Source organism: Penicillium concentricum (genome assembly GCF_028827145.1).
Source record: "Penicillium concentricum strain IBT 3081 chromosome Unknown utg000002l_segment0_segment0, whole genome shotgun sequence".
NCBI lineage: Eukaryota > Fungi > Ascomycota > Eurotiomycetes > Eurotiales > Aspergillaceae > Penicillium > Penicillium concentricum.
In genome coordinates, this window is record NW_026622755.1 from 7,394,676 (window position 1) to 7,419,976 (window position 25,301).

At 48.9% G+C, this 25,301-nt stretch overlaps 8 protein-coding genes across 8 annotated transcripts; 3 read left to right on the forward strand and 5 right to left on the reverse strand.

Moving 5' to 3' along the window:
- Positions 1-5: 5 nt before the first annotated feature.
- Positions 6-770, forward strand: N7517_006527 (uncharacterized protein; the record flags this gene model as incomplete). The annotated part of the gene is made up of 5 exons (XM_056724257.1): positions 6-22; positions 402-430; positions 485-499; positions 555-579; positions 635-770. The coding sequence occupies 5 exons, from the start codon at positions 6-8 to the stop codon at positions 768-770; spliced, it is 222 nt and encodes a 73-aa protein (XP_056580507.1).
- A 742-nt stretch (positions 771-1,512) lies between these two features.
- On the reverse strand, positions 1,513-3,328 carry N7517_006528 (putative choline sulfatase; the record flags this gene model as incomplete). Its single annotated transcript, XM_056724258.1, has 3 exons — positions 1,513-1,980; positions 2,037-2,867; positions 2,918-3,328. The coding sequence occupies 3 exons, from the start codon at positions 3,326-3,328 to the stop codon at positions 1,513-1,515; spliced, it is 1,710 nt and encodes a 569-aa protein (XP_056580508.1).
- A 2,058-nt stretch (positions 3,329-5,386) lies between these two features.
- On the reverse strand, positions 5,387-7,232 carry N7517_006529 (uncharacterized protein; the record flags this gene model as incomplete). The annotated part of the gene is made up of 3 exons (XM_056724259.1): positions 5,387-6,379; positions 6,561-6,835; positions 6,896-7,232. The coding sequence occupies 3 exons, from the start codon at positions 7,230-7,232 to the stop codon at positions 5,387-5,389; spliced, it is 1,605 nt and encodes a 534-aa protein (XP_056580509.1).
- Positions 7,233-8,554: 1,322 nt separating this feature from the next.
- On the reverse strand, positions 8,555-10,906 carry N7517_006530 (transmembrane 9 family protein; the record flags this gene model as incomplete). Its single annotated transcript, XM_056724260.1, has 5 exons — positions 8,555-8,573; positions 8,630-8,850; positions 8,901-9,353; positions 9,405-10,756; positions 10,822-10,906. 5 exons carry the CDS (start codon positions 10,904-10,906, stop codon positions 8,555-8,557), a joined length of 2,130 nt encoding a protein of 709 aa, XP_056580510.1.
- A 2,385-nt stretch (positions 10,907-13,291) lies between these two features.
- N7517_006531 (ubiquitin domain-containing protein DSK2) lies at positions 13,292-14,760 on the reverse strand (the record flags this gene model as incomplete). The annotated part of the gene is made up of 2 exons (XM_056724261.1): positions 13,292-14,218; positions 14,296-14,760. The coding sequence occupies 2 exons, from the start codon at positions 14,758-14,760 to the stop codon at positions 13,292-13,294; spliced, it is 1,392 nt and encodes a 463-aa protein (XP_056580511.1).
- Positions 14,761-15,276: 516 nt separating this feature from the next.
- Positions 15,277-19,344, forward strand: N7517_006532 (DDB1/RSE1 family protein; the record flags this gene model as incomplete). Its single annotated transcript, XM_056724262.1, has 4 exons — positions 15,277-15,520; positions 15,711-17,784; positions 17,981-19,265; positions 19,318-19,344. The coding sequence occupies 4 exons, from the start codon at positions 15,277-15,279 to the stop codon at positions 19,342-19,344; spliced, it is 3,630 nt and encodes a 1,209-aa protein (XP_056580512.1).
- A 1,773-nt stretch (positions 19,345-21,117) lies between these two features.
- Positions 21,118-22,677, forward strand: N7517_006533 (arrestin (or S-antigen), N-terminal domain protein; the record flags this gene model as incomplete). The annotated part of the gene is made up of 2 exons (XM_056724263.1): positions 21,118-21,325; positions 21,377-22,677. The coding sequence occupies 2 exons, from the start codon at positions 21,118-21,120 to the stop codon at positions 22,675-22,677; spliced, it is 1,509 nt and encodes a 502-aa protein (XP_056580513.1).
- A 1,827-nt stretch (positions 22,678-24,504) lies between these two features.
- N7517_006534 (uncharacterized protein) lies at positions 24,505-24,813 on the reverse strand (the record flags this gene model as incomplete). The annotated part of the gene is made up of 1 exon (XM_056724264.1): positions 24,505-24,813. The coding sequence occupies one exon, from the start codon at positions 24,811-24,813 to the stop codon at positions 24,505-24,507; it is 309 nt and encodes a 102-aa protein (XP_056580514.1).
- Between the last annotated feature and the right edge of the window lie 488 nt (positions 24,814-25,301).

Below are 25,301 nucleotides of genomic sequence, written 5' to 3' on the forward strand. Positions count from 1 at the left end.
CACCAATGACCATAATCTACGTGTATGCACTGAATAGATAGGATGTGGCATTTTTTTACACTGGCATGCTGATTGCAGATACGAGTATAGACTGGATGCAGACCTGTGACGAGACTAAAAGCAGCAATGTCTCGGAGAGAACGGTCTACAATGTCCTACGCATCGTTCTTCTCGGTTCAAGTCTATACCTGCTTTTCGCTCCGGGCTTTTGCGTCTTTCAGACCCCAGGCTTTAAGACCTTGGGTCAGCTCGTGCCGTCTTCAGGCCCAGCTCCATTTCGTTTCCTACCAAGCCTTGGAGGAATAATATTGATCAGTCTCGTCACTCACACTTCATTACGGAAAAGATTAAGGAGGATGTCTCTCAATCGTTAAATGCTTCAATTTGCTCATCTTTTATAGGATCGAGGATGAGATGCGTCGGACGCAGAGTAAGTGTTATCCTTAGACAACTTATATCACCCCGCTAATGACCCTATAACTAGAGAACAAGGCCATAGGTAAGATACTTTTAATCGAAGGAAAATTGTATTTAATTTCTGATTTCCAAATTAGAATACTATTTAGGTCTATTGAAAGGGTATAGTCTTAATTTCCTGACTTATATTTCAAACATAAACTAATAACATTTGTAGAAAGCTTGCCGGACTAAGAGCCCAGCTTTTAGAGCCAGTGGGAGGTGCTAGCTCTGGCGGCGGTGCGGGATTCGATGTCAGCAAGAGCGGCGATGCACGAGTGGCTCTTGTTGGCTTTCCCAGCCTGAAATCTTAGGCAGGGGGGTGTCCCATTAGTTAACTATCTAATTAACTAAAGGGTGTGGGATTTTCCAAAGGGGGTGTCCCGTTAGCAATCCCCGACTGATATTGAAGCCCTCTATTTAAAGAATAGTAGTGATTTGCTTATTAGAAAGCGAAGATGAGCGTCTTTAATCGAGAATATAAAGTAGGATTTATATTACATGGTTATAAGATCCGGTTCACTCCATATATTTTAGGGTGTCTCCTTATTATACGGGGGTAATAGTAAAAGTGATACATAACGCGTAGAGTGTCTCCCGGAAGAAACGTCTTAACATAAGAAACGGCCTAACACAAACATGGAACAAAGTACAAAAGCCCAATGACAGTCTGATTGTATGTATCTACCTAATGTGAATCCAAAATAGCAATGTACAGGGCAAGACACCCAACCCGGGGGACCCAAAAGCACAACTATGTACAAAATAATCCATGCAGCCACAAGCGATCCGCATGAAGAGATGCAAATTGGGGAAATAAGACCCGGGTATAGCGCGCGCCTCACAATTAGAATGAGAGATGTAAAAAATCCAAAAAAAATGAACATCCCGAAAAGAAAAGAATGGAACCCGAAATATAGGCCGGGAATGTCGCAAAATGGAACGGAAATGATGCTGAAATGCAAGAGAAATGCAGAAAATTAAAAAATGCGATCAAACATTTTCAACGAATGTCCAAACCAATAGATCTGTTCATGAAAATCCAAGTCGAAAGATCTATGCAGACATCCCGTTGGCAGTAGCGGCTTGCTGGAGAACACGGGGCCAGCGGGAGATGAGTTCGACATCGTCGAGGGCACCCTTGCCCTGGTTGCGAATGTACTGGGTGCTTGGGTCGATGCGTGGCTCGTAGTCCCAGACGGTGTGGGTACCCTTGATCAAAGCGGAGTAGACCAGACGGCGGCGACGCTGGGAGGTGAGTACATCCTGGTGAATCTTCTCCATATCCCAACGGGAGTGGGTTTCCTCGAGGAAGAATGCCAGGATCTTAGCTGGGTCGGTGGTGTTGGGCACTGCGGCTGGGAGCTTGGCGGGGCTCGGGGTGCGAGGGGGGTGTTGGAGAGGAAGGGGTAATCTGCCGTGTTGCCGCGCTGGGGGATTGGCGATGCGTGCGGGGTGTCGTCTGGAGTTGGCAGGTTGATGGCCGAGGCCACGGTGGGCTTGGCGACGGCTGCGCGGGTGGCGCTAGATGGAATAGATAGGCCGGCTGCGAGGTTGATCCTCTCCTCTGGGTCGTTGACGAGATCGTAGAGCATAGGTGGGTCGATGGTTGAGTAGATGAACTTCCAGCGGCCGCGACGGATCATCATGAGAGGAGCTTGGGTACCTTCGCCCATGTACTCGCCATAGACGGTGTCAGTGCGGAGACCTTCGCCGCCAGTCAGATACGGCACGAGGGAAACGCCGTCAAGGGGAAGCTCGGAGATGAGTTTGGCGCCTGCCAATTCGGCGAATGTTGGGAGGAGGTCCATGGTGGAAACGTTCTCGGACACGCGCTTTGGGGAGAAATGCTTGGGCGAGTGGACGAGGAAGGGAACACGAGCCGAATTCTCGAACCAGGTCATCTTGTACCACAGACCGCGCTCGCCAAGCATGTCACCGTGATCACCGGTAAAAACAATGATGGTGTCGTCGGCCAGACCGGTGTTTTCAAGAACACGGAGCAGCTTGCCGATGTTGGTATCAACGTATGTGCAGGCGGCATAGTAGGCGCGACGAGCGGCACGGATGCGCTCATCGGGCATTTCCTTGTTGAACAAGTCGATACACTTGAGCACGCGCTGGGAGTGCGCATCCTGCTGGTCGTGGGGGATCGCTCCGTTCTTGGGCAACGGGATCTCGACATCGTTGTACAAGTCCCAGAATTCCTTGGTCATGGCGTAAGGATCATGAGGGTGGGTCATGGAGACTGTCAAGCAGAAAGGCTGCTCGTTACGCTGCCGAACATGGTCGTACAAGTATTGGGTTGACTTGTAAATTACCTCTTCATCGAAATCCAATTGATTGGTGCGTACGACAGGGCCTGCCTCCATGACGGATGACATGTTGTGGTACCAGTCGGCACGGATGTCCTACATTCTAATTAGTACGGTGTAGCAAACGGTTCGTGAGTTTGACGTACAGGTTCATCCCAATTGACGGACCAGCCGTAATCACCAGGGTAGATGTCACTGGTCAGACGCTGCTCATAGCCGTGAAGCTGGTCCGGGCCGCAGAAGTGCATCTTTCCGGCCAAAGCTGTATGGTATCCCTCCCGCCGCAGATAGTGGGCATATGTGGGGGTGTCCGCGGGCAGCTCCGCCGCATTATCGTATGCTCCAATTTTGGAGGGCAGCTGGCCGCTGACCATTACAAAGCGCGAGGGAGCACACAGTGGTGAGTTGCAGTAAGCTGAGTCAAAGACCACGCCGCCATTGGCAAGGCGGTCTAGATTAGGGGTCTTAATGGGGGAGTTCTTGTCATGCAGGGACAACAATGGCGCAGCCATTTGGTCGGCCATTATGTAGAGGATATTGGGCTTCTTAGTCGCCATGATGAATATCTGGTTCAATGGCTCAATGGAAGAAATTCAAACTAATTTATGGGAGAGAAAGAAAGAAAAAAAAAAGGGTGGGAGAGCGGGTGATATATGAGGTTGAGGGAGAATGTGGGGAATAAAGGAGGAAAAAAAGACCAAAAAAAAAAGACCAAAAGGGGAAGAAAACGAGAGAAGTCCAAAGAGCCAGAGCTCGGGGCCAAAAAGGCAAACACATGAAGGCCAAGACGCAAAAAGGTATTGATTGTAATTTCCCGATACACAAAAGATAATCTATCTACTAATATTCTTATTCGACCATATAAACCCTGCAGAATGTACATCCCAAATTAGTATATACAGTAGTTCCCGCCTGCAACGGAGATCAGGGGAGATGATCCGGTACTGACGTACTCCCCGCAAGATATCATTCGAAGCATCGATGGTGTGATTGAAATATGTATGGTAATGTATATATTACCGATGTAGATATTTCTTGCTCTTGATGTCAGTTTTCCCCCTAGCTGCACAATTATATTTTTTCTTATCTCTATTAGCAATAACCAGATTGCAAATGAGAAAAGTACAGTCACAAGACCAGTGATTTTTATCAATTGTAGGTAATTTAATCCCATCGGGGTAAGTGCCGAGTGAGTCGCCACTTTACAGACACTATGGGGGTCGCGTGTGGTCCAGGTGTTGCATCTGTCACATTGGGGAAATTCTCAATACCACCACAATACCAACCGTGCGTGTAAAACCAGAACCCATCTCAGCCCCTTAAACTCCATAATATCAATTAAAAGATATTAAGCTAAAGCTGGGGGTTTTAGTACAAAGTCTATCTTCAGTGCAGTTCACACGCACACTCGACCCCGGAGTGGATAACGGCATCGATAGCCCACGCCCATGGCAGCGTTTCCGGTGTGACAGGATCTTGTACAGACTAGCCTCTTTCAGCTTAGTGAGTCGCGAAGCCGACCACTAGTAAAACCTTGAACTCCACAGGATCGTGTCATTACCATCTCAACCAATCAATCCACCCCCTTTTCTCTAGGATAACCCAACAAGGTTAGAGGCGAGGCTTAGGGGCTGAAGTTCCACTTGCTTATCTTAACAACCAATCAAACCGCATGATTTCACACTACCGGGGAGGAAAAAGAGACGTCGTGAGAATCCAAGACAACGGAGGAGCCCGCCGGTGGGACTCTATTCCTCTTGGCTTTTCTATTTTTCTTCTATCGTTGCTTCCAACCGTTTTCAGGAAGAAACAGGATGGAAACAAGGGGAGCGAGTGTAAGGTATCATAGCTCCACAATGAGCAATCTCCCTTTCCGAGCACGCCATGAGAAGCGGTCTAAGATCAACCCCCGGACTACAATGCTTACGTACTTTGGAGGCGAAACACAGTCACCGCTGTTTCTTAGCATAGGACTACGTCCGCGTCCAAATCAACCTGCATTGATGTCGTATGCACGGTGATTGCCATATGTCCGATTTGCTCCACATGGCCACGTCTGCTTTGTACATCGACGTACAGATCTCCGAGTCACACGGGATCGTTTCACCCGATGTAGACTTATGATGTACATGGTCATATTCTTTACGGAGTAGTGTAGTGCGATGTGCGCGCCTTGATCAGTATCTTTTTCCCGAGCCGTGTAACATGTTGTCTTTCTTTTCTTTTGAAATGAATTTCTCCCAGGAAAACATCGTGCTCTCGTGATGGGAATACTGCAGTGGATATGATCCAATATACATATTCTACGTTACTTAAGAAATTTCATTTCTGCAGAAATACCAGATATCTACTTATTCGAGGCTTCTAGCTGAGATCAGACCTTTTTTGGTGCCTATCAAGGCAATTTTTCATTTTCTGTTACTAATCCTTCCCTTGGCTCTTGAAGAACATTTGATGTAGAAAACCAACCTCCAGCTGAAAACCGCACCTTGATCTCCTCCTTTGTGGAGGCAAAACCGCCAGCGTCTTTGAAGCCCACCACAAATACACCTTTTTCAACGGGTCACTCTCCTCCTGAAAACCGATCCTGTTCCTTGCAAAAGTTTCTTGTCACCTCAACCTCGGCAATCTTCTTTCTCACAATCATCCTCGGGCTCATGCCACTGGGGTTCAGCATCCCAAGCCTCGTCATGGGGAATTGAAGCCCAATCATCCTCAGGCCTAAGGTAATATTCCCATGGCATCCCCTGGTTATTCTCCCAACTTTGATCGTGCAATCCCTGAGCTGTTGCCTCATCTAGGGATAGTTCCTTAGCTCGTCGGCGTCCTTCTTCGACAACCCAACGCTCGAAGCGGGGAAAGTTCTTGAGGTAGGGTACCCGGTTCTCTGATAGAGGTCTCGATTCCGGCTCGATTTTGCCATCTATCTCTGTGACCCCCAGATCCAAGCCATCACCCCGCCACATATGGCCGTATTTTGATCCGTAGACGTGCTCAAATGGGATGTTCGTGATGAAGTGGTTCGCGAGGTCTCGGCAGGCGATCGCATCCTCGAGGCTGTCATGGGGGCCTTGCTGGATCTCGCGATTCAGGAAGTTTCTAGCGTTTTCCTTCAAGGAAGCTTCGGCGAAGCGCATGGTGTCGACAATTCGGCGGTGAATAATTCGCAGCGCCAACATGTCTCCCCGGCCACCGTGGAGCATGAGAATAGTGTTGGGGCCCATGTAGCAGAACAACGCTTCACGGGCTGCATCTCGGCCATCGAGTACTTCACCCCGATCCTTGGCTCTGTACAACATGTCCCAGGTGACACCGGAAAAGCGGAAGTTGGTGTGCCACATGCGAACTTTGGGAAAGACCAGCTTGTTCACCAAGATTTCTCCGGTGAAGAAGTCGATGGCACTCACCCGGATGAGCTCCTGCTCACCCAGGTCGGTGATACCCATCTCACAGTCGAGGGCGATTGCAAAGCGGTAATCTGTAGGTTTTTTAGGGGCCTCGTGTAGCTCCCAGTTACGTTTCCATGCCTCCTGGTTGTCAACAATGTTGTGGGATTTGAACTGATGGCAAGGGCGGGAAAAGATGTTCTTCTTGCAGCAATTGAATATCTGGATAGTGATGCTATGTCAGCCATGTTTGATCAATGGATAAGTGAGAGATGTCCAATGTTGATTTTCAGAATGGTAAATGCCAACCCAAGCTTTTTCACAGAAAAGCGGGCCAACTCACAACATGTCATGGGCATTAGAGAAATAAGAAATAAAGACCACCTGCCTGCCACTTGCCCACTGGCTTTCCCGGATGTCCCCAGCAGCCGTACTTAGTCTCGCGCTTGGCCTCCTTCGCCGCTTCTCTTTTGTGCCACTTCGCGATCATGTCGGCAGTCCAGTAGATCTTGCCAATGCACTCCTCGGTCTGCTCGTCAATGATGTCTTCCTTAAGTTCTCCGACCTGTGGCGCATCTTGGTCCCCTTGCTGAGCGCGATTCGCCTGGACTTCCGCATGGTCGCGCATTGTATATTCGCTGGCCAGGAGATCCTGTCGTCTCGGGCCCCACATTGCAACTAAAAATGTAATTTTTAGTCTCAATCCTGTGTTCAAGGAAAAAAAAAAAAAAAGCTTACGTCGACATTGCTTGCAGCGTTCCTTGCAGGTGGAGGACATCTGGAAGAGTTGGTATCCACGCGTGGCCTCGTATCGATTTGATTGACCCCAGAGGCGAATCCAGTAATCCTGAGTCCAGACAATCTGAGGGAGGTCAGGGAAAGGACCCATGTTCGGGTCCTTGGGCTTAGAGCGACCTTTGATATCAGTGGTCCGCCGTGTCCAGCACGGCTCGACCTTGATGGGCTTCTTGACTTCGCTATGCCGAAGCTCCGGGTCAATGTCCTCCAGACCATAAGAGTTTATGGTGAATCTGTTCTCGGGGCCCTCCCCCTTTTGATGTTCGTCAGACGACATTTCAAATAAGAAATGGCGCCGAATGAAGGATAAACGAAAGATTTGCTAGATCAGAGAATGAGTAAGAGAGTAAACAAGACTCGGAGAAAACGTTGATTGCACTCATTTATATATGATTTCGGGCAATGGTTCTAGTCCACTTATTGAACAGCTAGGCATCGGGAATCATAATGTGAATCTCCGAATGGCACCGCTGCCTTTGGCCATGAAGGCATGGGTGAAGGCTGAATGAAACCGCGGTTGGAGTCTTTGGCATAGGAGTTCGGGCAATAAACAGCAGGCATCGAGAATCATGATGTGAATCCCCGCGTAACACTGCTATGTTTGACTGTGAAGGAATGGGTGAACGTTCAGTGAAAGAATGAACCGTTGCCTTCCCAAAGGGTTTGAGCCACACTCGGCGAATAACAAAGTGATCACGCTCCCGGGCCCTAAATGGGATGCAAAAATAATGGGAGGCAACGATATCCTCGAGTCGACTTACTGTATGGAATTACCGTGTGTTATTCAAAGCTCAAAGCCCAACGGAAGTATTGAAGCTCGAAGATGTTGTATGAGGTTGAAGGATGAGGAAGGGGGAAAGAGAGGCCAACCACCGGGGAGGTTATCCATACAAAGGATCTCGTAGGAAATCGAGGAACGGCAAGCAAACATTTGACTGGAATTGAGAGCATGAACGTGAAACGATGGGTGTTTTACTAGTGCGTTATTTGACTTACTTCCTTCACATGATGCTCAATATCTCCAGGATGTGATAATTTGACTCGAGCTAACGGCGCCAGTCTTTGGGTATCCCTTCTAGCATAACATATCCCCGGGGGTATGCTCATGAATGTAGATAGCAAGACGAGTTTTATATTGACCTTACAGGACGTCGATATGCTAGGTGAAACTTGGTCCTCAGATTTCGGTGACATGGCAATACGTTGGAACCGATGGAACTGGTGAGTACTTGAATTTGGGCGTGTATTTGTAACGAAACCACATCAGCCTTGGGCGAACCTATACGAAATATAAAGCCTGGAGCAAGATGATAGGCCCTCACCAAGGCGTCGGATAGAAATACTGGCTTATTAGGCAATGATAAGAAAGAAGAAAAGAGAAAAACTGGCTTGTGTTTGTGTTCAACACAGACGTGGGAAGCAAAGGCTCAAATTTCGGACGGCCAGAAAATGCAGAAAATAGAACACTATACGCCGTGGTGGTAGATGAATTCACCTATGCTTATCGGAAAGATCAGGTCATGAAGAGGTAGATGTTGAGGAGACGAGGAGTCTCCGGATTGAAGAAGTTAAAGAAAAAGGGGGTAGTTGTGTCAACGTTTAATCGACCTTGATGGCACTGTGGAATTCTCAAGATTAGCCCGTTGCCTGCCAGATTCAGTGGAGTAGCCTTACCTATAAACACGCCGGACGAACGCATAAGCGGCCAAGAAGCCAACGGTTCCGGCTAACAGGCCATACACAGCGCAAGCGAGGAAGCTGTAGCTGAAGAACAGCAGGCTTGATACGAATCCGGTAATGTGGAGCTTGAACATATAATACCAGATGCAGTAGGCGAAAATCCAAAAGGCGCTGCTGCCGCCGGTGAGGAAGCTCTGCCACCACCAATGATAATTCTAAAGAAGTCAGCATGGCGATCCACAACCCAAGCCGAGAACAGACTTACCTCGGAACAAAGTTGGCTGTATGTTGCGATCACGGTCACCTCAACGACCGTGACAATCAGCACGGTTGAGACCACACTCAAGAAGCCGAAGACATAGTAATAGCCAGACTTGTCCTGCCACAAGTTCTTGAAAAGGAACAACAGCTCAATAAAGAGAACCGCAAATGGAATGAGGCCAGTTACCACAGGGCCGAGAGGGCTGCGGAGATACCAGGGTTGGGGTGGGACTTGGCGGGCAATCGCATTCGTCTTGAGAGGGTGCTCCCATGGCGACGCACGCACATAACCCACCCAACTGCCAATGTATACCAGCGGAACTTGGATGAGAAGCCAAAGTGCAAGGAGGCCGACCAGAGTGCCGAAAGGAATTGCCGTACTAGATGCTTGAGCCCAGACAAACAAGTTCAAAATCAACACGAGGCAGAATGCCAGACCAGGGAAGAGCAAAGCGGTCTAAAATCATAAATTAGCATAGCACATAAACGAATGGAGCAGGATACGCACGATTAGGGTGTTCTTGCGCCAAGCGGTTCCGTTGAAGGTCTTGTAAAGTCTCCCGGAGAAGTAACCGGAGAAAAGGCCAGCAAAGACGAACAGGCCCATGCCGACGCTAACAAAGCCACCACGGAAGCTTGGGTTCAAGACTCCTAGGCAGCTGAGCAGGAGCAAGCCTGAAGCCATAAACAACAACTGCATTCCCGATCCAACCAAGGGGGCAAGAAGACCACTATAAGCGGGGGTACGGAACACATCCCCATGGAGAAGCTTCCAGCCACTTGTATCTTCGAGAGCCTCATCGTCCGAGGAGTAGTCTGCATCGCGCTCCACATCTGCGCTATCGTCTAGAAGCCCCTCGCCTTTCTTCTCACCAGACTTGCCACTCCGGCGTCGAGATTGGCCCTTCATCTTCCGATCATCCATAGCACCATCGCCGCGACCCTTGAGATCGCCTTGCACTGTGCGGCTCCAGATGACGAAAACGGTCACTCCGAGTACGGTGCAAATTGTCAACGAGTTGATGATCGCCAGCCAATGGGTCACTGAGCTTTCACCTTGGTTGGTAAAGTATAGATCCCAGCGGTTGGCCCATTCAACCTTGGTGTCCTCTCGGAAGTAGACAGAGTAGGTGTACGGAACCTTCAGTGTGGTTCCATCATCATCCTCGTCATCATCTGGGATATATGACAGTCCGGAATACTTTTCTTGCATTCGCGAAAGGTCGGGCGCAATATACAACCCCAGTCCTTCGTTGTTATTGTGGAGAGATTTGGGGCATCCATTTTCCAAGCGGTCTTCGGCGGTAATACTTTTTGGGTACACCTCAAAGCCTACGACCACTTTTCCTCCTTCCGGTGCGCTCCGCCAGCGGATGACGATCGTAAAGTGGTTGTTGATGAAGTACCGATGCTGCCCGGTGAGTGGAGAGATGTCTCGGTAGCCGAGCTTGAATCCGGAAGCATAATACTTGCGGCTCCGATCCACTGTCACAAAGCTCGTGGCTCCTGGCAGATTATCGGCAATCCACTCGATCACATATCCCTCCTTGACGAGCTGACGAGCCCATTTCACATCTGACCGACCAAGTTCGCGGGTGCAGAGGGACTGGCACTCAACATCCTTCCCCATCGCAAGTTCGAAGTCGGAGGTCATGATTCGATCCCCACGAAGTACCTCTCCGATATTGAGCGAGATACTTTGGCCGGATCCAAACGGGGAGCCGCCATGTGTTTTGCCGCTCGGCGGGCAGACGAAAGGCAGGTCGAAATAGGCATATTGCAGCTGGGTGTGATCAGAGAAGATCTTGTTCACGAGAAGAGGAATTGGGTCATTGTCATTATATCGGGTAACGGAGTATCCTAGTGAGAGGAAAATGTGTCAGTATCATGTGCTTAGTCCAACCAAAGCACGATTTGGTGCTTACCTGGGATGTAGAATGCGCTGGCACATGACACGAGCAGCAGCACCCACAGCGCCCACTGACGGGAACAGAATTGAGCCAAGGCCATATTCAATAGACGTAAAGAGATATGTTTTGTCCTTTACCCGGAGTAAACGGGCAGCTATCGAACCAGCATGTACACAAAGTATGGAGGGTTGCACGTCGGTGGATTACGGTATGTCGATTCGCAAAGGTTAACTCGGAGCGAGCGAGCCAATAATAGCTATGTTGTAGGCAGTATCTCGTTCAAGCGATTCTTTGCGGGGATGATCGATGGACGGTGGACTTGATCTCGGAAGCGCGTGTTGGATAGTAGATGGCCAATGGGATTGCTTGAGTTCGCCAGCAACCTGCCGAGGGACAAGTAATTAACGAATGAAACTGGCACTTAATGCCACAGTGATATAAGTGTGTCGAGAAAGGTGTTTGAATGTGGGGAGCTTGTAAATAGTTGAGCGTCCCTGGCCTCTTGTCCCCGGATTACATCAGCATGCCACGCGTACCTCAGGGAGGTCCGTCTGCGGACAAAAGGACGAAAACGATCAAATTCGCATATCCTTGAAAGAATACCTGTAAACTCTGTATACATATTTCCTCGAATGATGAAAGGGCACAAAATTTTGAATTCTACTATGTAGATTTACTGTATATATCATGTCCTAAACACCGTAGTAATTCCTGGAGATCCAAATTACACGCGCCAAGAGGATGCGAATCCAATCATTTCACGCGAGTCAAATAAGCTATGCCCTAGTGCACTCGACTCTCGACTCCAACTTCTGATCATTCCCAACTCCTTGGTTTTCCAATGTGAAGAAGCCAGTCATGGAACCATCAAAGGGGGAGATATTCCATAACCCTGCCAAACCCCATCAAAACTGCGCAAGGGCCAAGATTAGATGCATTCGTCCTAAGGCTACAGGGAGTCGCAACCAGTGGGATAATCGGATAGATTATCGATCTTCAATGTTTGACTGGATGCAACCGCTTAAGGAAATCCTGTCACTTTCGTGTATAGACATATAGACACAGGATCGTGCCACTGTGCTTTAATTAGTAAGGTCTCTAGGCGAATACTCCTACTCTTAATATCTAGAGTTCAATACATAGAACCACAGCTGAGAGTCAATATAAGGATTTAGGGGAGATTGAGGGTATGGCCTTTGATCTCTAACCTATAATAATGTCGGATGTTAGAAGTAACTTTTCCCGTGAGACTACAGGAAATGTAAAAGTGGTCATATATATACGTAGTGACTACGTATATATAACGCTCCATGCTCTGCCCTTTCTATTCTTCATCGTGAAAAATTCCCAAGATAACTAGAGAATCATTATGGATTGTCCCGACGAGAGATCTTGGTACTCTACTTACTTCACCATCGGTGCTATATGTGGTGTAGCAGGTGTTACCTTCGGCCAGCTTATGATACACTGGTATATATTCCAATACCGATGGGCTCTGTTCCCTCGTCTCTTTTCAGACGAGAGGGATCAAGCCTCAAATGATCGCAATGCTCGTTATACCAACAAACCATCTACGAGTACGAAAAACTTCCAGCACTCGGGATCAGACAAACATCAAACCGTAGATGCTTAGAGTCGACGAGACCTCGAAACTCGAACGTCTAACCGCCACGCCTAAGGATACTTCCGCAGTCGAACATGAGATATAACTGCATCTACAATGAGTCTCAATGATTGGAACGGTCAGGCGTTTGTTTCCTGTGAAGTGCCAGCCTTGCGTTGGTTTTGGCTTTGATTCGCTTCTTTGCTTTGCTTTCCTTGAATCTAAGGGAAATTTGCCCTAGAAGAAGAGGGTTTGAACTTTTCACTTGGTCAGTGTCAGTTGATGATTCTAGTATGAGTATTTTTCAAGGGCGATCGGGCGTTTGGACAAGAATATGATTGTATTGTAGAACTGGACACGTTGCTCAAACTATGGGAGTCGAAGGGTTCAGGGTGGGACTGTTTAAGGATTTCAAATGATTGTATCGTACCTAATAATATCGCCATGAAAGCCCACCTCAATAGAGGTCTACACAGATCTTGCTGCAAGAAATCTCTGGCAAAATACAGGTTTGACCAGAAAGAAAGAGCAAATATATTTGAGGAGGCCTTTTATGTTTGTGAGACATATTTTTTCTTCAACAGTATCTCTGTGGGATATGCAGCTAAAATGTTTGGAGACTAGTATAGGATTTTAAATATGACAAAACATCGATTAGAAATGATCCTATGCTAATCCGAGCTCTGGAATGACGACGAGATATCCAGAAAACTACATATGTAGCTAAGGGTCACACAGAAGATATACATGCTAAAAGGGGAATGGGAAAGTCATAGTTACCGAGGGAGCCTGTCACCACCTCGTAAAATCAATAGAAGTTGAATACATCAGAAAAGTAATCGCAAGGCTGTGCTAGAAAGAAGGAAACCAGCCCAAAAATTATCATGGGTGGGTGAGGAGGTACTCCACCGCTCCTTGAACACTGCCGCCTGCGCGACGCAGAGCTTCAATGTTCCGCTCGAACTCAAAGAATCCCATATCGTTCAACTGCCGCAACTGGTCGGCGTATCTGTCCTCCGGGGGGCGGGTGTCTGCAGGCTGTGCTGGGGCGCCGAAACCACCGAGACCACCACCTCCAAGTAAAGCAGCCAGAGGGTTTGGTCCACCTTCTGCACCCTGTCCCCCCATTCCCTGCATCATCTGGGAAAGTAGCGCCGGGTCACGGAGGAATGGATTTTGCTGAGGATTGAACGGGTTGGTGCCACCCTGACCAGCCTGCCCAGCGTTGCCGAACATAGCCGGGTTTAGGAGAGATGCGAAAGGGTTCTGAGGAGCTTGAGGAGTTTGTCCCTCAGCAGATGCTGATCGGTCCGTAGAGTCGGCACCTTGTGCACCGCCGGGTTGAGTAGCGCCCGGTGTGGCAGAAGGCTGGGCCGGGGTTCCGAACGGATTAGCACCGAAGAGGGCACCGAAAGGATTTGCGTTTCCAAGCGGATTCTGAGGCATCTGCCCGAATGGGTTCATTTGGGCATTCTGTTGCTCGGAACCTTGGGTTCCCTCAGCAGTCGTGTTCGTCACCCCCGGGGCGGGGAATGCATTATCACCGCCACCAAGTCCGCCGCCACCCATTCCCATGGCTCGTTGCATTTGCATCATCTGCCGAATCGAGCTCGGATCGGTCAACATCCGGCGGAACTCTGGGCTTTCCATCATCTGCCGGACTCCGGGTCCCATGTCGCGAAGCATGGGGTTCTGCTGGATCATCATGTCGATCATAGCGGGGTTTTGCAGGGCTTCGTTGATGCTCGATTGGAACTGAGGATTCTCGAGCATGTTGAGCATCGACTCAGTATCTGGCGGAGGACCCATCTAAGTAGCCGAAGAATGTTAGCCATCTATTGGAGGCATCGTCAAATTACTTCCATCCCCGACAATAGCTCACTTACCCCACCATCAGGGCCAAAAAGACCTGCCCCAGGAAGTTGTGCAAACCCAGCATATCGTGCACCAGTCAAGCCAGCAAGTGGGTTATTGCCAGTACCAGCAGCAAGATTGGTTGGCACACCAGCTGCCGCCGGGCTTGGGGTTGTTCCAGCTGCCGCAGTGGCGCTGGGTTGAGCAGCTGTGTTCTGGCGCTGCTGGTTGCTCGCAGCACTCTTTACCAGATGAATAGTATGGCCATCCTTGATCTTGTAGCTCTCCAGTGTCTCGGTGTCTTTCAAAACCCTACCCGAGTAGATTAATCGCTGACGTTCTGCGGGAGTATCGGCATTTTCGGGACTTGATAGCTTCTGCTTAAGATCTGACACCAGAGTGCTGAGCGGAAGGGTCAGGGTGTATTTAGCATCAGTGGATGACTTGACAGTGAAGGTAATGGGAGCCTGCTCTGTGGTAGCCGTCTCGTCGGCCATGGCTGAATGATGTATGATGTATGATGTATGATGATTGTAGAGCAAGTGGGGTGATGATTGGGATATGGGCCAATGATAGAGGCTATATCCCCAAGAGAATTGAGTGGGCGATCAAACGTCCGATCGAATGATTTCTTGTGATACGGATGAAAACCGCGAAACTGAGATGATATGTGAGAGAGAGGGGAGTCAGTGAGGCCGTTATGCGGAGGTGATCTGCCTTGCATCAATCCGCTCGGCGTGGAAGGCGGTCGAAACATAAGTCACGTGCTAAACGCGCTAGTGGGAGCTCCCACACGGCAAGGAATATTTTCTCTTCCTCACTTCTTCGAGTCTGATCACACGGCTACACCTCTCTCTAAACGTGTCAAGTGGACTTGAGGAGTTTTTCTTTCTTAACTCCACCCAGCAGGGATGGGACTGATGTAATATTCATACCCCCTGACTTGCAATTGCATGTACAAAGCCTCTACGTCTTCTGTGTGGTACCGGGAAACCGATACCTAGTCGCCCACCATGGCTACCACATCACACATGTTTATGTACTCCCTGACGATCCAGCCCCCAACTGCTGTCACACAGGCCATTCTAGGTCAATTTGCAGGCACCAGGGACCAGCAGATCGTCACCTCGTCAGGCTCGAAATTGACCATCCATCGACCTGACCCGGCACAGGGCAAGATCACACCACTCTTCTCTCAAGATGTTTTTGGTATCATTCGCTCCCTCGCAGCTTTCCGCGTAGCTGGAAGCAACAAAGGTATGTCGATTTTTTTACTCCCCTCGCCTGCCCCTTTACGAGTACAACTTAGTGATTCTCCAAGCTTCCCGGGCAGCACGGTCCTCTTACGGCCTGACCTCTTGAAAGAGGGTTGAGACCTGCCCTGGACAGCGACGTTGATACTCCCAATGGTTTATTATCAACGGACTGTGCTGAGTGATTATCATAGATTACATCATCATCGGCTCTGACTCAGGCCGCATCACGATCATTGAATATGTTCCCTCCCAGAACCGCTTCAATCGCATCCATATGGAGACATTTGGAAAGTCTGGAGTTCGTCGCGTCGTACCAGGACAATACCTCGCAGTGGATCCGAAGGGACGTGCGTGTCTGATTGCTTCTGTGGAAAAGAACAAGCTGGTCTATGTTCTCAACCGCAACTCGCAGGCGGAGCTTACCATCTCCTCACCACTGGAAGCCCACAAGCCCCAGACCTTGGTGTTCGCCATGATCTGCCTGGACGTTGGCTATGACAACCCCGTCTTTGCTGCTCTCGAAGTGGACTACTCGGAATCTGACCAGGACCCCACCGGTCAAGCGTACGAAGAACTCGAGAAGGTTTTGGTGTACTACGAACTTGACCTCGGTTTGAATCACGTTGTTCGCAAATGGTCTGACCCTGTCGATCGCACAGCGTCCATGCTCTTCCAGGTACCAGGAGGAGATGATGGTCCCAGTGGTGTCTTGGTGTGCGCGGAGGATAACATCACCTACCGCCACTCCAACCAAGGTGCGTTCCGCGTGCCTATTCCGCGACGCAGCGGAGCCACTGAAAACCCTGAGCGTAAGCGCTCGATTGTCTCGGGAGTCATGCACAAGATGAGAGGCGCTTTCTTCTTCCTTCTACAAACCGAGGATGGTGATCTGTTCAAATTGAACCTGGAAATGGTCGAAGACAATCAGGGCAAACCCACCGGAGAAGTGAAGAGACTGACGATTAAATACTTTGATACAATTCCTGTATCAACAAACCTGCTGATTCTCAAGAGCGGGTTCCTCTATGCCGCCAGTGAATCTGGAAATCACAACTTCTACCAATTCGAAAAGCTTGGTGATGACCCCGATGAGCTCTTCTTTTCCAGCGACTCATTTTCAGCTGATCACTCCGTGCCTTCCGCACCAATCTTTTTCCATCCCCGAGGGGCTGAAAATGTCAACCTCATGGAAAGCATGAACTCTTTGAGTCCTCTGATTGACAGTAAGATCCTCAATTTGAGTGAGGATGATGCACCTCAAATTTACACCATCTGTGGCTCTGGGGCCCGAAGCACATTCCGGACTCTGAAGCACGGACTTGAGGTCTCTGAGATCGTGGAGTCGGACCTTCAACAGGTGCCTTCCGCTGTATGGACAACCAAGTTGTTGCGAGCTGATGAGTTCCACACATACATCATTCTCTCTTTTGCGAATGGGACCCTCGTCCTGAGCATCGGCGAAATTGTCGAAGAAGTTTCGGACACAGGATTCCTTTCTTCAGCTCCAACTCTGGCAGTGCAACAACTTGGTGAGGACTCTTTGGTCCAAGTTCACCCCCGCGGTATTCGTCACATCCTCGCTGATCAGCGAGTAAATGAATGGCCTGCTCCACAGCATCGCTCCATCGTTGCAGCAGCCACGAATGAACGTCAAGTTGCCGTGGCACTCAGCTCCGGTGAAATTGTGTATTTCGAGATGGATGCAGATGGAACATTGGCTGAGTATGATGAGCGACGACAGATGTCTGGTACCGTGACCTCCCTGAGTATGGGAGAGGTCCCCGAGGGCCGCATGCGAAGCTCGTTCCTGGCTGTTGGATGTGATGACTCTACTGTCCGTATCCTCAGCTTGGACCCAGACTCAACACTCGAGAACAAATCAGTTCAAGCATTGACGTCCGCACCATCTGCCCTGCAAATTATGCCCATGGCCGACTCGAGCTCGGGAGGCACAACTCTTTATCTTCACATCGGTCTTTACTCCGGTGTCTACCTTCGTACTGTTTTGGACGAGGTGACTGGTGAGCTTTCGGATACCAGAACTCGCTTCATCGGTGCCAAGCCTGTGAAACTATCCCAGGTGTCGGTCAAGGGCCAAACAGCTGTCCTGGCGCTCAGTGCTCGTCCCTGGCTGGGATACTCTGACGTCCAAACGAAGAGCTTTATGCTCACACCCCTGGACTACGTCGGCCTGGAATGGGGATGGAATTTCTCCAGTGAGCAGTGTGTGGAGGGCATGATCGGCATCCAAGGCCGCAGTCTACGGTATGTGGTTCACCCATCTCTAGCTTCCCCCCAATTCCCCCAACCCCCTGATCCTGTGATGAGAAAATCAATCCGAACTTTTATGTGGATGAAACTTTAAAAGAAAAATTCCAATTGTTCCTTCTGAGATCAACCCTCTCTCATACCACGCTGAAACTTCAAACCTTTTTTTTGGATTGGTACTGACTGAAAATAGGATTTTCACCGTTGAAAAATTGGACAACAACATGCTTCAAGAGTCCATCCCTCTCTCTTACACTCCTCGACGCTTTGTGAAGCATCCCGACCAACCCCTTTTCTACGTCATTGAATCTGACAACAATGTCCTCTCTCCTGCCACCCGCCAGAGACTCATTGATGATGCACAAGGTCAGAATGGCGAGGCTGCAGACCTCCCGCCCGCAGACTTCGGATATCCGCGAGGCACTGGCCACTGGGCTTCTTGCGTTCAAATTGTGGACCCCATTACCACCAAGTCTGTGATCTCCACTCTTGACCTTGAGGACAACGAGGCAGCAGTCAGCCTTGCCGCGGTGTCGTTCTCCAGTCAGGATGATGAAACTTTCTTGGTTGTGGGAACCGCCAAGGATATGACAGTCAGCCCTCCCTCGGCCTCCTGTGGCTTCATCCATATCTATCGATTCCAGGAGGATGGCCGGGAGTTGGAGTTTATTCACAAGACCCAGGTTGACGAACCTCCCCTTGCTCTTCTTGGCTTCCAAGGCCGTCTCCTGGCAGGCATTGGTCCCGTACTTCGCGTGTACGACCTTGGCATGAAGCAACTACTGCGGAAATGTCAAGCACCTGTCGTCCCCAAGACTATCGTCGGCCTCCAGACACAAGGAAGCCGAATTATTGTCAGCGACGTCCGCGAGAGTGTCACCTATGTTGTCTACAAGTACCAGGACAATGTATTGATTCCCTTCGCAGATGATTCCATTGCACGCTGGACATCGTGTACCACCATGGTTGATTACGAAACGACTGCGGGTGGTGACAAGTTTGGAAACTTGTGGCTGGTCCGTTGCCCCAGCAAGATCTCCGAACAAGCTGATGAGGATGGATCTGGAGCACATCTCATTCATGAAAAGGGTTACCTCCATGGAACTCCCCACCGTCTCGAGTTGATGGTTCACTTCTACGCTCAGGATATTCCCACTAGCGTGCACAAGACTCAGTTGGTTGCCGGAGGCCGTGACATTGTTGTCTGGACTGGCTTCCAAGGCACCATTGGAATGTTTGTTCCTTTTGCCAGCCGTGAGGATGTCGACTTCTTCCAGCTTTTGGAGACACAGCTGGCTTCCCAGCAACCCCCTCTGGCTGGACGAGACCATTTGATGTACCGCGGCTATTATGCCCCTGTGAAGGGCGTCATTGATGGAGATCTTTGCGAAATGTATCTCCTGCTGCCTAATGATACCAAGATGATGATTGCGGCGGAACTCGATCGATCTGTTCGTGAGATCGAGCGCAAGATTTCGGTAAGTTTTCAATTATCGAGAGTATATTTGTCATTTCACTAACATCTCCCAGGATATGCGAACAAGGGTGGCGTATTGATTTCGGGTTGGTTGTGGCGTCTGTTGGCGTTCCTTGCCCTGTATACGGGCTTCATATACCTACCTCTTTGTTAATGGATGATGATTGTGCGGCCTTGAACCGCGACTAATACTCGACTGAAGCTAATTGCCTCGATGCATTCCATAGACCTCCCCTTTCCCCTGGCTATCTTTGGCCACGTAGACTCTTTTCATGATGTCTCTTGCCTCGCTCGGTCTGCCGTTTCCCCTCGGCTAATCTTGAGCTGGATGCAGCCGGTCACTTTTTAGTGCTGGCTGTATGAGACAAGAAGAAGCGTGAAAGCGCGTCGACGATCTTTGAGTACGATTTGATCCGAAATGCACCACGGGTCTACGTCGTAATTTATCAGTTGGGACAACCTTGTAAATCCTTTTTTAGTTATTGAATGAAAACAAAATTACTTCAAATCTTTCTGTTCAAACGGTTGATATTTCCATTAAGGTATACAACAATAGTCGGCCTCTGTACTCTAATCTCTTTGCAAGATGCATGTGATATTTGGGATCGTATATTCTACACTATAATACTGCGATATGTTTGAATATCTTTTGAGATATCAATCGGTGCAAACTGTATACGAAAAGCATCGCGTTTCTATAATCACCTGACGATCTCCCGACTTTGTACACCGAGATCGAATTGCGCCATCCAAGATTTCTCCGTTCACTCCGACACTCCGGGAAAGAAGAAAAAACTCATGCCGGAGCAGAAAAATCTCGGTTATGGCCGGAAATCTCTGGGGCCGAAGCTAGTCCCGGGTTCCATGATTTATTCTCCGCGGGAAACTTGATACATACCTCACTCACCTCATGAGAGTGAAAAACCTGAAGGTCCTCAATTATGACCAGAGAGTGCTACAAATGCATGCAAGTCAACGGGATATTGCTTTGAAATCGACGCCACTCATTCTGAACAGAGTTTCCATGAGAAAGAAAGATGATTGGCCACTATACGAGAGCACAACAGAAGCTCAGGCCTGGGGGAATGTAAAGTGGAGTTCAAAGGGCGTGCATGTCGTAGTAAGGCGCACTCCACTTCTTTCCCCCTTGACCCACGGAGCTTGTTGCTTCAGCCCTTTGGGATTGAAAGCTCTGAAAGGAGGAAGATCTGGAAAAAGATCTGGAAAAGAGGAACGTCACTCGAAGATCTTCGAATTCCTCAAGGGATACACCAAATATCATGTGAGATCTTCAAGCTAGAGGGGGTTTGTCTTTTTATGCAACTTTGACCAAGCGGAATGTCAATCCAAGGGCGTGATGCTAGAACGGATCCTCACATCCGACCAATCACTCTCTCATCTCCGATGACTCTCTCTGGCTCGGCTTTCCCTATACTGGATTGTATACGATCACTTTGCTTTTTAGATTTTGGAGGCGCTATACGTAGGTTATCGTGATCAGTGAAGTATATTGTAGATGCGCCCTATGACTTGTGAGTCACTCGAAATTGATTTATAAGAACCTTGCGGGATGTTCGATGAGGCCATCTGCCATCTGAAACCTTGCTCACATTGCTGTTAGGGCTCCTCCACACTTGTTTTGCTTGACCCCATTGCGGTTGTCGACGGCTCCACCGTTTACTTTTTTTTTTTCCTTTATTTTTCTTTAAGAACAATTTGATCTGGTCCCTATTCAAACATTTTTTCCTTTTTGATATTCAATCTCCTCTTCATTGACGCGTCGGTTGGCATATTGTTCCTGTGTTTCTCGGTGGGACAGGTCTTTATATCCTCTTTGCCTTCCCTGTGAAACAATGTCGACCACAACTTCAATCATCAGCTCTGGCTCTGACAGGCTAGATGCTTGGACACGACGATCACAGCCTAAAATAGAGATATATCTCGCAGGTCAAAACCCAGGACATGTCAACTCTTACACCACCGGAGAGAGTATTGATGGCACTATAACCGTCACCGTTGAGCATGAGACTCGATTTGATGAGATTGAGATCGTGTTTGAAGGTACTTCCCCTTGAGAAGGCCAGCCTATAAACAATGCTAATTTGAGAAAAGGTATATCTCGAACTACGGTAGAACGGGCATCATGTCCCGGCCGCACGGGATCGCAACAGATGTTCCTCAAGTTGCGCCAACCAATTGACGAAACGGAATATCCGACCCCTCGAGTGCTAGAAGCTGGCCGATCATATGAATACCCCTTTCAATTCGTCGTCCCAGATCGCCTGCTGCCCCAGGTCTGCACCCACTCCAAGAAGAATGCTCACATTCAACGATCCCACACTATGCTTCCGCCAACATTGGGTGATCCCATCCTTGCCAGCAACGGAAAGACACTACTAGATGACATCGCACCCACCATGTCCCAGATTGCCTACGCGGTTCGAGCATGCGTTCTTCAGAAACCACTCGTCGGCCAAGGAGTCGTGGCCATCGCCGGCGTTGGCAAGAAAATCCGCATCATCCCAATTGTCGAAGAAGAACCTCCCATTGAAATTTCCTCAAGCCCATCTCTCTGCACACGCAAAGAAAAGACCGTCAAGCGCGGAACATTGCGAGGCAAATTGGGCCGGATCGTCGCTTCATCCTCCCAGCCCAGACCCATCCAATTGCTTCCCCCGAACGGCGAGCCAAACGATACCGTCAGCACCGTGGCTACCGTAAACCTGCGATTCGATCCAGTCGGCGACGAACAGCCTCCCCCACTGGGAACAATGACCAGCAAACTCCGCGTCAACACATTCTTCAGTTCCTCCCCATGGGAGGACTTCCCATCCACAACCGGCATGCCCTACGCCCAGATCGGATGTGGCTTGTACACAGAAAGTGTCCCTCTCTTGACCATGTGTGTCGCATCCGCTCAGTGGACAAAGCAATCCACAGCCGTCGACTATCTCCGCCGCGACTCTACCGACTCATCCTCATCCGATTCGTCGACCGGCCCATCCTCCACCTTCACCGGAGACACCTACTACACCGCATCAGTGGTAGTCCCCGTCACACTGCCCGCGTCAAAGGCTTTCGTACCAACTTTCCACGCTTGTCTGATGTCTCGCGTCTACGCCCTCGATCTCTCATTGACATACCACACTCCCGCAACCAATATCATGACACCGACGATTTCCCTCCGTGTCCCAGTCCAGTTCACGAGCCAAGCGAAGCAGCCCGCTGAATCCCTAAAGGCTGCACTCGGTGTCACTGTCACCCAGCAAGAGCTAGATGAGTTCTTCCACCCACGAAACGTGACTTCTCCCGCCGACTTCTCAAACCACAATCTCAACAATGTGGTTGTTGATGTCGGCCTTGCCCCGCCGGAGTACACGGAAAGGCTGAGCACGGTCAGAGCCAGCCACTAAATAATACGAGATGTGGAGGGTTTTCTCCACGCTCATTTGTTAATTGTCAACCAATACCCCTAATTATGTTGGCCAACACGAAAAAGTCCTTTTTTTGCACAGCGTTCATATGATGTATGACTGCTTTTTCTTTTTTTGGTTTCGATTATACCCTATTGTTCACACAAAACCTTTTTTTTCTTATGTCGTTTACATGTATCTTAGCTTATTTATTTTCTCTTGCTTTAATTCATTTTCTTTTACATATACCCGGTTGAGAGCCTTACTTTAATATTTGCCCATTACTGCTAGGAATGATACTATAGGGGCATACATAGAAGGGATGGTTATTAACAAGAGAAACCCTCTGGGGTTATGTAAGCTATATAGGCTCCCCAGCAACTAAAATAAGATGGCCTATCTTTGGTTGTAACCACACTAAGCAAGCCCCTTCTAGCTCTATTGACCAGTATTTACGCTCGGCCGGCGTGGGCAGTCGGCTGAGAGCATTATGTGCTGCACCACGCTCCCTAGGGTGGCTTTTTGCAGTCCATATGAGTCCAGGTTTTCATGACGTGGAAAATCGTGGCACTATGGCCTAGCTTGAGCTGTCGATCTCCGCGTAAGTCTGGCAGCTGTGGCCGAATCGAAAAGAAGTTGTTATACCTGGGCCTGTCTCTGTTTTTGCTCTGGGAAATAAGAAAGGACACATCCATGGAAGAAACTGAGACCAAAGTGAAAGGTGCTAAGGCCCTAGATAACATTCTCCAAACTCCCATGCCTTGGAGGGCTCGGAGGATGACAACCCAAGCTCCATGCTGAATATATTCTTCACATAGCCATGACAGGCCACATGGTGGCCCTAGAACGAACCACGAGCGGCTGGAGGTGGAATCTGGGAGGTACTAGAATTAAAGTGCTGGGTATCTTCCGACAGGAGGTTCTCGTCTTTAAAGCAGAAAGTGATGTGTCACTCCGTGGATCCTTCTATATCATGGCGTTGATGTACAGTGTACCTCGGATCTTAAAATTGATTAGACAAGGGGCAAAGCAAAGAGACTGCCGATGACAGTGATAAAGGTTTTATTACCAACCGCTAGGGTATTGCAACATACCTGATAAGGATGGCTTTGGGATATATCTGTCTGTCCCTTGCAGTCTGGTCGGCCAAGGTCATCGATTGGTGCATGCGCTCCTTGGTCCATAGTGGGAATGATCACTTTTTGTGTCGGACTCGAGGGAGAAGTGGGAGAAAGAGAAGTGAAAGATAAATGAAACTGATACGTCCACCTCTAGCAAAACCTCTGCTTGCATGGGGGACGTTCTTTCCCCTTTAAGATGGTTATAACTGCCATTTCCCAGTTTGTTACTGCCATATTATAATAGTATAGCGTTATAAAAAGAGTAGGTTGGTAGCTCTAGAAGTATCCAGCGAATATAGAATCATAGTCAGAAGAAACTAGAACTTTTGGGTACATAGATAGAATCTCACAATCATGACGCTTGCGAACCACTGCGCTTATAGGACGCGGAACAAAGCTCACCCATCTGTTGACATGTCTCCCTTTCTCCGCTAGCACTTTTAATCTACTTGAGGAAGCTGGTTGTTTGAAGAGATGCAGATTTTGCGGTTGATTAAATCATTATCTTAACATGAATGCGAGAATGATATTATGTCAAACTGTAAATAAGCCGAAGATATTACTTATGAGAATGCTGCTATGGGGGCAGAGAATCGATGGATGAACTGAGGTGCTATTGAGGAGAGAAACCATTTGAAGAGACGTGAGCTATGTACGCGGAGATAAAGTCAATGAAGGAAAAGCCAACGAATAAGTTCCCGCACAATCATGCTTTGGTGTAGATTTCTCGAGTGTACCTCTCTGAAGCATCCTCTTCGGAACCGTCCTCTCCCTCCTTAAAATCCTTGACCAACTTCTTCTCCAGCAGGACTTTTCCGCCAGGTTGGAGTCCAGCTGTATCCACTGGGTGGCCTGCTTCAAGGCCCAGACAACACTCTGGGGGACATTGTCCACTCCAGAGGCAAGGTTCGGACCAGTGAGTCAAGGACAGGCAAAACCAAATGCACCATGCGCAGATTCGCGGATCTGCTTGTATAGTGTAAGTATCCGTCTCATGAACACGGTCAAGCGACATTGAAAGTGCAAGTATGAGTCAAGCTTTTGAACATACCCTCAGAATTCTCCTCGCTGGACAAGTGGCCAGAGTGCTGTCTCTGGTGAAAATGGTCAAGGTGTTGCCAACGTTGATTTTCATCTTTGGAACAAGAAGTGACGTGTAAGGTGCCAGGATGGTCCGTCAGTAATTGGGTGACAATTCGCCCAAAAAAAGAACGAGAGGCTGATCCATCGAGATACAACTTCGTGAGTATTTTTGAGGGAGATTGCATTGATTCCCGGACACCAATCTGGTGGTCCTGCTGTTCTTCCACTCCTTGGTATCGCATCTGTATCTTCCGTAATTAGTCGGATAGCGCCGACGCTATAGTAGGGTTCAAATTTGCACCCACGAGTCATCAATCTCCATGCCGACTAGTTTTTGAGCCGAATCGAGGGTGTGAAGGTCGGAGTAGCCATATGTGTTTACGGCACTCTACTCGTAGAACTCCTATCCTGTAGGGTTTA